We start from the raw sequence: 11,439 nt of genomic DNA, 5'->3' as shown, positions 1-11,439 counted from the left end.
TTCTGTTCCCTGGTGGTTATTTTGGTGCTACAGAAAACTAGAAAAATTAACACAGTTTGAGTATTTTTTGTATAGGAAATGAAACTCAATCATGTGGCACTGTAGCAGGATACTTCAGTGATCTTTGATTTCAGAGGAGTTCACTGTATGAAAGCTAACACAAAGAAAAGGTGCCCAAGGTTTCCAAAGTAAAATATCAGCCTGGCAATTTGACAGATATGTGAAGGCTGAACAAAATTTGCATGCATATCTACATAAATATTGCAATCATTATAGTTTAGACTGGAAAAGAATAAGTACTTAGTCTAAACCCCTGGTTTCACACACTTGACTATCCAAAATATACACCTCAGAGGCTGAAACATTCCATGCTAGGTCCATATTTAGAGGGTATTATTTTAAAAGCCCAAACTACACTTTTTCAGCCATTTTAAGCTCTTGGTATTCATATAACGATATGCAAGAACTCAAGAGGAAAAAAAGACGAAATCATGACAGCAACACGTGTAAGTTGCCATGTACTAAATCTTTAACTGTCTTGTTAAAAAGGTAAGTAGACCAAGTTCAGGAATAAAGACTCATCCACATGACAAAGCTCCAGCAGATGCTGCTCTTTTACACCACACTGGCTGCTCCAGCTAATTCTGGACTTTCTGTCATGAACAATTCGGTAGCATCACTGGATTGTACAGAATTGCTTAGGCTGGAAAAGACCTTTAAGATCTCCAAGTCCAACCATTAACTGGTTTTCATTGCAGCTTTTTGTTCCAGATTCTGACTTCAACCCAGCTGGTGGCAGCAAGAGGAAATGGGAACACAACAAAATATGGTGATGACCAGTCTCCACGTCCCACTGGTTTTGTGTATTTCTGAATGTGAAGTCTAAGAAACATTTGTGATACAGAAGGACCATTGCACCAGACTGTCCAAACAGATTAAAATAAAAATGAGCAACTGCCCCAAGTGTCTAGCACATTGCAGTTGTAACTTTTCAACCAAAACTGGGAAATCTTAAATTTCTCCTCTAAGTCAGTTATACTGAACATTTGTAATATTTGTTTTTATTTCTGACTCCAAGTTAAATAAAACCTGTATTATTTGCTATGACTAAACATGAATAACTGCCAAACATTTATAAAACCTGAGCAACCACAGAAAATTCCAGTTCAATTCGGCCAACAAGTAAGAAAATACTAAAATATCATTAAAATGTGCCTTTATTTTTCTATTATAAGAGAATTCTACATAAACCAAGCTGACTGTTTTACAAGACTTTCCTCCCAATATAATAAATTTTCAAGATGATCATGAACAGTGTAAAGCTGTAAATTACTCTTCTTGTTGAAGGCTTCAGCAAAGTTTCTTCAGTTGTTGTAATCCTGGAGAGCCTGAGCCATGAAAAGCTTGCCCAGGTTCTGTGCGTTGAACTCCTTAATATTCTGGCAGTAGGTATTAATTTGACCTGTCAAAAGGAAAGAGTAAACCCTTGTCAGTTTTGAAATTCAGAAAGACACCCCAGAACATAGTTTTTCAAAAGCAAAATGTGTGTGAATCACTGAGGATTTATAGAGAAGCCATTAACACCGCTCAACTACTCCACACAAAGGAATTTTACATTTTCAGGATGCCCAAATATGTTTGGGAAGAAGAAACTAAATTAGGAGAACAGGTAAATTGGTATGCTCAAAAAACCCCTTAATTTTCCAGCAATACTACATACAATTTCTGAAAATACATATGACAATAAAAAGAATAAGCAATTCTTGCTGCTGAACTGAAAGCTCGATCACATTAATTCTTCAATTTAGCTGCTCTAAAAATTCTACAAGACTGAATTTCAGTTCTGTTCTTATGCATATGCTTTCTCTATTAAAATTATTGCAAGAAGTATTTTTCAGCAGCACAATGAAAATTGTGCTATTCCTCTCTGACATTCTGCTAGCCTTTTTTTCTACCTAACATTTCACTTTATTTCAAAAATCATCAGGGTATGAAGATTTGTCAGTGCTTTACAAATCAAACGTGCCCATCAAAACATTTTTATACTCTTACAGCTACAAGTTATTTCCCTTGTTAGCTACGAATAGCAAAACCTGAAGCCAGTTTAATCAAAATTAAGGCTGTTTAGAAAGCCAATAAACTCTTGATTTAACTATTTGAAAAGTTTTTCAATGCCTCAGAGACAAAGAGCTAAGTTTTATTCTTTATCCACAAACTTTACTTCATCTAAGTTGAAGTGGATGCTTTCAATTCTTCCCCTGACTTTACTTCAAATCTTTCCCCTGACAAAGAACAAAGAAAGAAAGTGCTTTGGCTGAAAGCTGTCTTTAAGTATAATAGTTTTCAATTCCTCCTCTTGTAAGGGGTGATTCATCCTAAGCTTTCACTTTCATAAAACACACGTCTACACATATACACTCTTCAGTTGCATTTATAAGCTCTGCTAGAGCTGAATATTTAAATACTTTAATGCTGCTAGGATTCAGTAACTGCTAAAAACTATAAAAACAATAGGGTTTTCTAAAAGACTCTGTAAGGAGTCATAAATCAAGAATATTCTTTCTTCTAAACACAGCACTTATTATCACTGTGAAACTATTAAATATTAAAATAATAATCTCTTGGTCACTTCAAAATTCAGGTAATTCAAATCCACTTTTTTTTTTTTTAACGTCAAAGCACTCTTTGATGTACAGTACATTACCAGGATTTTGAATTTTCTCTCAGTACAAAACAAGGTGAGAGCTATCCGGTCCAAAAAGCCTGCTACAGTTAAACAATTTGCTTTCTCATGACATTTTCCAAACTTATTTTACTTAGCAGGACACCTAGGTTGCCTGCTCTCTGTTGACACTGTGAGGTCCCAGGTATTTTTACCCTTTCAGGAAGCACAGGACAGGCACTGACAGTGGCTTTGCCTGCAACCCACCAGTGAACTGAAGAAACTGGGGCGTGGTATCTCTAACTATCTATGCTTTGCTCCCATTTATATTTTTCCTCTCCTGGCAGTGCAAGAATATGGGGATAGTTTCCCTAAATCGCTGGCCATACAAAACAAATAAATTATCTCCATTCTATTTGAAATTAAAGCAAAACCTTCTCAGCTGATGCAACAATCAGTTCAAACCTAGAAATGTTATCAATAACTTGGGGCTGCTGTCAACTGCTCTGAATCAGAAGTTCCAGCCCAAAGAGCTTATTCCTGAGTCTTGTCTACACAGCTCCTGGACTTCTGGAGCTGAGGGAGGAGCTGGGGCATGAGTGAAGGGAGCAGCTACACCCAATCATGCAGAAAGCCTTCCCTGTGGAGCATTTCTCCATCTCTTCATCTCAAATTTACAATATCAAGGATAGGATCTGGAATGCTACCAAGCCAAAATGTCACACCATAATGGCAAAAGTAATGAAAACTTAAAATGCTTTCAAAGGATACAACTGCACTTTTCCCCAAGCAGATATTCTTATGTTAAAAGGTAATTTGAAAGCACTGCTAAACATTACCTGCAATAAGGAGTGACTCCATTCTTGGAGGTGGTTGTGGTGGTTTAAACAGCTTATTGATGTCCTCCTCAGGAAGAGGGGGCTCTCCTCGGCTTTGACGCTGTATATTTTCTTGCTGACGTCTCTGCTGATACTGAAAATAAAACAACAGCATCAAAATGCAGCAGGACTTACAAAGCTGCAAAAAATTTTATTTACAGATGTTTTCAACAAACCAGCAAGTGTGTTTTAAAAATTACATTATTTAATGCAATTCAGGCTACTACAAACAATAAAATGCAATCCACAATTTACTGTGAATTCACTGGCAACAAGGCATTCCCCATCCCACATACTGGCACCTTAAAAAGGTGAGATAATGGAGAATCATATAGTACTGAGATAGTGGGGTTAGCTTCTAAAACTTTTCAGAGAAAAACACTGTATCTGATGGGAAGAATAGAACATGGTTGAGAAAGGCCTCCACTGCCCCACACAATAGAGAAAAGCAAGGGTGGAATATGTGGGTATGAGAAGCCACCACCTCAGATAGTTGCACAAACCAAAAATTCTCCATTTTATGTAAGTTAAAGGTCAAAACAATATTAATGTGAAAGGGGAAGAGAACTTGATTAAATGAAGTATTTTAAGCAAAAAAATATTAACTCCAAACTGAGAACAAAGTGGTGGCTGAAACCAAGCACAATGGTTCATTTCTCTATTAATATGCTAGAACAGCAGCTTGTAAAAGTTTTTCTGCTATATATACATGAAAAAAATTATTTTCCATACTTCTCTTTGCCACAGAGATTACTCAAACTTTATAAAAATTGAGACAAACGTTTCTGCAGCTACCAGATAAACATTTGTTCTTGCAAAGCTCATAAATTCAGGAACTATGTGAGATTTCATACTGTATGTGGCAGTGAGGATTTAGTTATAAAGTTTGTCTTCAAAGTCCTCACATTCAACACAACAAAAAAGTCTTTAAGGAGACAAAGAGTACAGAGTGTTTTCTCTTGCTTACTTACATGTATCTGCGATCCAATGAGTTTGAAAACAGTTCTTACTTGGTGGCACAATCAAATGAACTAATTTTTTTTCCAGTAGTAGTGACAAATACATGGTTTTGGACAATGTTAAAAATAAAATCTGAAATGCCCATATTTGTATGTGAATTGCATGCAGTTTCTTCTTTCTTTGCATTATCCCATTCACTTCTCAGCAGTCTGCCTATTATTCTTTATTGAAATGGCTTGCTCTTAATCACAATTGCTCCATTTTAGAAATGAAGTTACAACCACTAAGTATGCTGCAATGAGCCACTACTAAAGCAGCTATAGTTAGTAAAGAAATTAAGTGAGACACCATGGAACCTACTTTGCTCTGCTTTTCAAAATAAATAGATCCCCTTGTTGTTAACAAAAACCTTTGAAGTAGATGTCATCTTTCTATTCAAATTAGGCAATGAGGGAATAAAAAATCTGAAGTAACATGCATGAAGCTTCCATGTCCCTGGGAATTCCATGGCCAGGATAGACCACTGATCATGTGCTGCTTCCCTAAAATATTCCCTGTTCAAGCTACACTTTATTTATGTGAAAAAAAGTAATTTTGATTTTAAAACAGTCAGTGATGAAGTCTTTTTAATAATCACTTTGTGTGGCAATAAGTGCAACGTTTTATCTTAAAAGTGATCTGGCCCATTTTCAGTTGACCAGTACTGAATCTTGTCATATTTCTGTCTGCTAGATAAAAGAGCTCAAATTTATTCTTCATGCAGGTATCTCTTGAGTAAGCAAGTAACTTGTTAACTTATCATATTATGTGAATTCTGTTCATGAAAAATCTTCTCTCCAGGCTTTCAAATAATTCTCATAGTGCTTTTTTCCTATTTACCACCATCCTCCTACAGTCAGACGAGCATTGCTTTATCTGTGCAGCCAGAGCAAAGAAAGTAATACTGTCTTCAAACACCAGAATAGTTAAGGTTGGAAGGTTGGAAGGCACCTCTGGAGGCCACCTTGTCCAACCCTTCTGCGCAAGCAGGGTCACCTAGTGCTGCACTTCATACTCAAGATTCTCTAATCAGTGGATTTTAATTCTAATTCTCTATTGCATTGGATTTTATAGAGGCCCTTTGGCACCAGGGATTGAAAGTCAGCATCACCCAATCAGCATCACTATTTATTGATACTAAATGTGTCTCTTATGTCCTTTTCAATCAGAGAACAGTCCAACTTCTTCACAGTCCACTGGACTATATTTCTTTATTTCTAGATGCATGACTACATGTGACGGTACTAAGACACAGTTTGGTTTGGAGCAAAACTTGTAGTTTCACCCCTTTCATTTACTGAATATCTTATTCCTGTGTCCATGGTGTATTTATAAATTATTTTGGTTTATCCTAAATCGCTAATAAACGTGTAAAATAGCAAAGAAAGCTAAATCCATACCATATACCCCTAGAAGTGAATTAATTCATACTGACTAACCCATTTTATAAATCTTCTTGTACTGCATTTGTGCGGCAAGATTTTAGTTACCAGGGGGACTACAGGGGTGGATTCTGTGAAAAGCTGCCAGAAGCTGCCCCCATGTCCAATACGGCCAACAGCAGCTGGCTCTGAGATGGACCCACCACTGGCCAAGGCCAAGCCCAACAGTGACAGTGACAGTACCTCTGGGATAAAATATTTCAGATGGGGGAAAAAAAGGGGAAATATGCCAGCTAAGAGAGAGGAATGAGAGTATGTGAAAGAAACAGCCCTGCAGACACCAAGGTCAGTGAGCAAGGAGATTCCTCTGCAGCCTGTGGTGCAGAACATGGTGAAGCAGCTGTGCCCTTGCAGTCCATGGAGCAGGGGAGGAATGTGAGGGGACCTATCCCTGAGGAGGAAGGAGCAGCAGAGATGTTATGATGAACTGACCACAGGCCCTATTCCTTGTCCCCCTGCACTACTGAGGGGAAGAAGAGAACGTTGGGACTGAAGTTGAACCCAAAAAGTAGGGATGGGTGAAGGGAAGGTGTTTTAAGATTTGGGTTCATTTCTCATCACCCTACTCTGATTTGACTGGTAGTAAATTAAATTAATTACCCTAGGTCAAGCCTGTTTTGCCTAAGATGGTAATTGATGAGTGATCTGTCCCTGACCTCTAGATCAACCCATGAGACTTCCGCATTTTTTCTCCCATGCCCAGCTGAGGAGAGGCCTTCTGGGGCATTTTGCACCCAACCAGGGTCAACCCACCACACTGCTTAATAGGTGTATTTTTGAAAGATTGTGCTTAGATCCCAATTAATCTGTCTTGGATAACACAACCCAAACTGTATTTTGTGTGAAAAAAATGCTCTCATTTAAGTTTCTCCATGTTACCAACCTGATGTTTCTGCTGCTGCTGCTTGCTTACATTCCTCAGGTAGGTATTGTATTTAACAATGTCTTGGCTCATCTCATCCACTCTGTCCATCAGCAGCTGCAGACTCTTCCCAAGATGATTACTGAAATAGGAGAAACATTAATGAAAGATTAAATTTGCTACTGAAAAAAAAAATTAAAATTAAAAATTCATTCTGTCTCTTGACCAGTATTTCTGTACTAATGGCACCATTTGCAAATTTTTAAGTTCCTGATTAACTTTGCTCATATATTTATTTGATGATACTTTACATGGCATCTCCTCCTCCAGCATCTTTGCTTCACTGCAAATACCAAGTTTAAGTGTTTTGGTCTTTCCAGGAACCTCCCACTATTGAAAAAACAATTCACGCCTTGCATGAATTTACAGTTATTAGAGATGCAGGTCATACATCTAAAAGAAAAAGTCTGATGCTTCTGTGACATGCAACCCAAGCAACATTCCAGGAGATGCACTCAAAGTATTTGGTTTCAAATTACTTTTTAAAATTCACTACCTGAATTTGGTTTTGCACTAATTTTTAATTATCCCCCTGTTAAATATTACTCTGAGTAAGAACAGTTAAATATTCTTCAGAACTCCATCTCATTAACCATGCCTGGAAGTTCAGCAGACATGGTTTGATCCTAGCTGTTGAGAGGGAGTCTGTGTCCTGTCCAGCCAGCTCCACATTCCATACCATAGGCAACATGGAAGCAGCAGGCTGGGCGTGTCCAGTTCCAGTTATGCGATCTACTGTCTTGGCCAGACAAATGCAGTCTGTTAAACAACTTTTATTGTTACCATTTTTAGCAATGGATTCAGTATTTTGCAGGAATGTTCAACTTAAGGTATACCTTCCAAGTCAGAGTTTTGGAAGTTTTTAGGTCGGTGCCCATGGAGACATCCTCCTAAATTGTGTTTACAGGGTAGAGCAGTAAAAGAAGGGACACTTTCTCACTTTCACTTTGCTCTCTATTGATCCCTTTGATCAGAAGCTGTTTTGCTGGCTCTGTTGTCCTGCTTGGCTGAAGACCAACAACTCAAAAGCTAAACTCCATCTTTCTCTTCCTCAACTGAAATCTACCAATAATCATGAGAGTTTCTTTCCAATTTAAAGTTTGGTGCACTTCAAGGTCAGAATCACACCCTTCAATCACTGTTTCACCAAGTTATCTGAGATTCTCTGTTCTTTCACAATGCTTTCCTACCATCCTACAGCCTATGGACTGGAGAAACTCTAACTGCAAGACACATGAATAAAGTCAAAAGAGAACCACACATGTAATACTGTGCACATCCCTCTCTAAATGTAAATTATTTCCAGAATCCTTAGAACTCATAGCTGGAGACAGAAGCTGATCATGCACTTAGGAATACCTGCAGAGAACACAGCTGGAGACACCCTTATCTCTGAGTGCAAGGACAGCTGTTTCACTCACTGAGCTGCTCACTGAACAAAGGTCTGCATCAGGAACTTCAGACCACAATTTATTTACAAGCCAGAGTGTTAAATTGCACTTGCATACAGAGGCAGATGGTGTGGAGGATTTCAGCTCCACAACAGCAAGAAAGGCGCCACTATAATAATTATTTTTAAAACTCCTGGGGTTTTTTTTTGGTTGAACATTTCAAGCACGTGAAATTTAGAACTGTGGAATATTGCCATGGCCAGGAGCATGCATGTTTTCAGTTTTTAACAGAGTTTATATTGTATGGAGTTAGTGTTAGAACTGGGTATTATCAGAAATGCCTGTATAGGTACACACTAATAGCCTTGTAAGGTATGTGCACAACAGAAATACATAATTATTTTACAGATAGTGTCCATGTGAAATATAGCTGGTTACAAAGAATGATTTTATGTGAATCTCTTTGGGACCAGCTTAGTACAACAGAGTACAGAAACAGAGAATTATTGTCAGAAGTTGCAGTAACACAGTGTTTGCTCTCATTGCCAGGGCAACAAAAACCAGATAATTTAAACAGATGTGAACTGAGACACGAAGTGATAAGTATGCTGCAAATACAGGACCAGCTTTTCCCTCAATTCTCATGTGGCTGATACCCTTTTTTGCTCCATCTCTTTAAAAACCAGAAAGACAAATAGGAAGCAGTTTGTAAAAATGCATATGTACAATCTCTAAGCAAGTTTTATTCAACTAAAGTTTATTCTGCTGATACTTTGGAAGTTAGATCACATTGCTCTAGCCCATAACACTCATCATACACTTAATTTGCCCAAAGGGTGCTTTACGCACCTCCAAACATTGTGCATTCCCTACAGCAGATCTCAAAGATCACACTGCCAGGTACCTAAATGCCCCTTATGCATCAATACAATTAAAAAAAAAAGTTTTAAAAAAATTACATATATATAACTATATATATATATAGTTATAAAAGTAGTGCCAGTAAGTGCTCCTTGCTTCCTTATCTAGACTCACTTCCTTACAGGGCTCTGTGACTGTCAAGTATAGACAAGGCAGAGCTCAGCGCTTGTACTTGTTGTTGTTCTGGGGGGGATCAGTAATAATGAAACTGTTATTTCAATGGCTGCGTTTCAGTCAGCAGATTCAGCAAAAGAGTCGATTAAATTGAGTTTACATTTAAATTAGTGACTAATGCAGACCAACAGGAACAGACCTATAAAGTGAAACAGCTGGTGCTGAGAAACCAATGGCCATGCTACATGTGTTTGGGGGGGTTCTTATCACTACTTCTGACATGGTCCAGTGATCTGCAAGCAGCTGAGGCACAGTAATTATCCTCCCAAAGCCTCTTTTCAGTTTAGTTTCATCTGAAACAAATCAGGTCTGAGATCACACAGGGGTGATGACCTGAAGGCATTCTTGAATTGAGCTAGAAGACAGCTCCACCTTAAGACAGCACCAGGAGACCATAATTCCTCTGGTACAGTAAATCTTCATGGAAGAAACCTACCAGCTTCCATCACAAAGTCACCCCTCTCACATGGGGACTGTGATGTTTTTTTGTGAAGAAATACAGATAAGAAAAGGAGGGGGGGGGAATTAAAAATCAGAAAAAGTACCTGCCATATGGATTCTTACACATCTAATGAAGAATAATGTAATGTGAGAACACTCCTTCACCACAACTGTTACCAGAATCATGGACCTATAAGGAGTGACCCATAGAAGTTCTGGAAATTTATAATTTGAGATTTATTTGTGTAGCTGAGATAGCATAATCAAAAATGCCCCAAAATGACTAGCACATACAAACTGCCAAAGGGAAATTGTCAAAGCCTCTTTACATCATAAAACACACTAGAAACTATAGTCTGGAAAGCAGTTTCTTGAGCTGTGCATTTTTTCTTTATCAGCCTTATATGTGATGGGATGTAATTGTTTACCCACAAGGGTAGATATAAGATCAAGTCATTGACACGTGAGATTTCTTGTTTAACAGATTCCTTGTTTAACAACTGTCAAATACAAGGGTCAATTAATTCTGAGGGTGAAAAGTAGAAACCTGTAAGCAGAGTAGCCTAATCTGCAGATAATACTGATGGTCTTTCCTGTCTTGTTCTTCCTGCTAGCGAGCCCAGCAATCAGCAGTGATGGAATCCAGCACCCATAGAAGGAGAAAGCAACAACTATACATTAACTGAACTCACAGATCACTAGCTGCACAGGGCATCCTCTTAGGATCCAGATCTGGCTAAGAGACCTGAATGCAAGCCTTCCTCTTCCCAAGGGAGTGGTTATACCACCAAAGCCTCCCTTTGCAGATATATTTTAAGGAGAGCAAAGGTCCAGTTCACTGTTGCCAGCAAAGGCAGTTTAAAAGGTTCCAGCATCAGCATCTCCCTGCCTCTCCCTCTTTGCCCACAGGTTACAGAACTCTGAGCTGTACGGATTCAGCTGTTTGCGTGGGCACACTTCAAACTCTTTCAGTGAAACAGTCTACTGTAAATGCAAAACCACCCCTTGCTGGGGTTTCTATTTTTTTTTAGGGAGGCAGAGGGGAAGGCTGGAAGGGAGGAGTGGGAGTCTGACTTTTTCCATCAGACTATGCCACAAAAGCTATTTGTACAGCCATATTCTGAAACAGATGAGGAAATAAAAATCTTTGAGGGTGGGAGGGATGTAGAGATGAAATGGGGATAATGGGGAGAAACAAGACAAGCAGCTGGGACTGGAACCTCAAACTGGCTTCGCTTCTGTAGCATTCGTAATGGGGGAACTACACATGAAGCCCATATTTGCTTCAGCATCTTTAATCAGAAAAGGACTCCAGACACACTTGCTAAAGGTCTCAAACACCCAAAATGAAGCTTCAAGTCAGACACTCAAGTTTCAAAGAGAAGCAGCAATTCCCGTGGCCCCCAGTGCCCATGTGCTGCTCACAAGTTTTGCCTGTGCCCTGGCACAGCTCCTGGCTCAGCTGGCACAGCCTGCATCTCCCTGCTCCTCTGAGACCCGAGTCACGGTGCTGCACCAGGCACTGAATTTTGGCCTATAACAATCCTGAAGCTGGAGATGTGCAAAAAAGACAGCCCCCTAAACTTGCCTACAATTGCCATAATTGGAC

The 11,439-nt window shown here is 38.9% G+C and overlaps 1 protein-coding gene across 1 annotated transcript in view; it reads right to left on the bottom strand.

Moving 5' to 3' along the window:
• Positions 1–1,199: 1,199 nt before the first annotated feature.
• Positions 1,200–11,439, bottom strand: part of EIF3H (eukaryotic translation initiation factor 3 subunit H) — an 85,964-nt gene continuing 75,724 nt past the window's right edge. Inside the window, exons 6-8 of the mRNA XM_068182622.1 lie at positions 6,865–6,985; positions 3,502–3,634; positions 1,200–1,462 (exon numbers count right to left, since the gene is read on the bottom strand). Of these exons, the coding sequence (XP_068038723.1) occupies positions 1,365–1,462; positions 3,502–3,634; positions 6,865–6,985 (352 nt within the window). The 3' untranslated portion in view covers positions 1,200–1,364. The remainder of the gene's footprint in view (positions 1,463–3,501; positions 3,635–6,864; positions 6,986–11,439) is intronic.

Source organism: Anomalospiza imberbis, chromosome 1, assembly GCF_031753505.1.
Source record: "Anomalospiza imberbis isolate Cuckoo-Finch-1a 21T00152 chromosome 1, ASM3175350v1, whole genome shotgun sequence".
NCBI lineage: Eukaryota > Metazoa > Chordata > Aves > Passeriformes > Viduidae > Anomalospiza > Anomalospiza imberbis.
The sequence above is the reverse complement of the archived record's forward strand: the minus strand, read 5'-3'. Positions and strand labels throughout refer to the sequence as shown.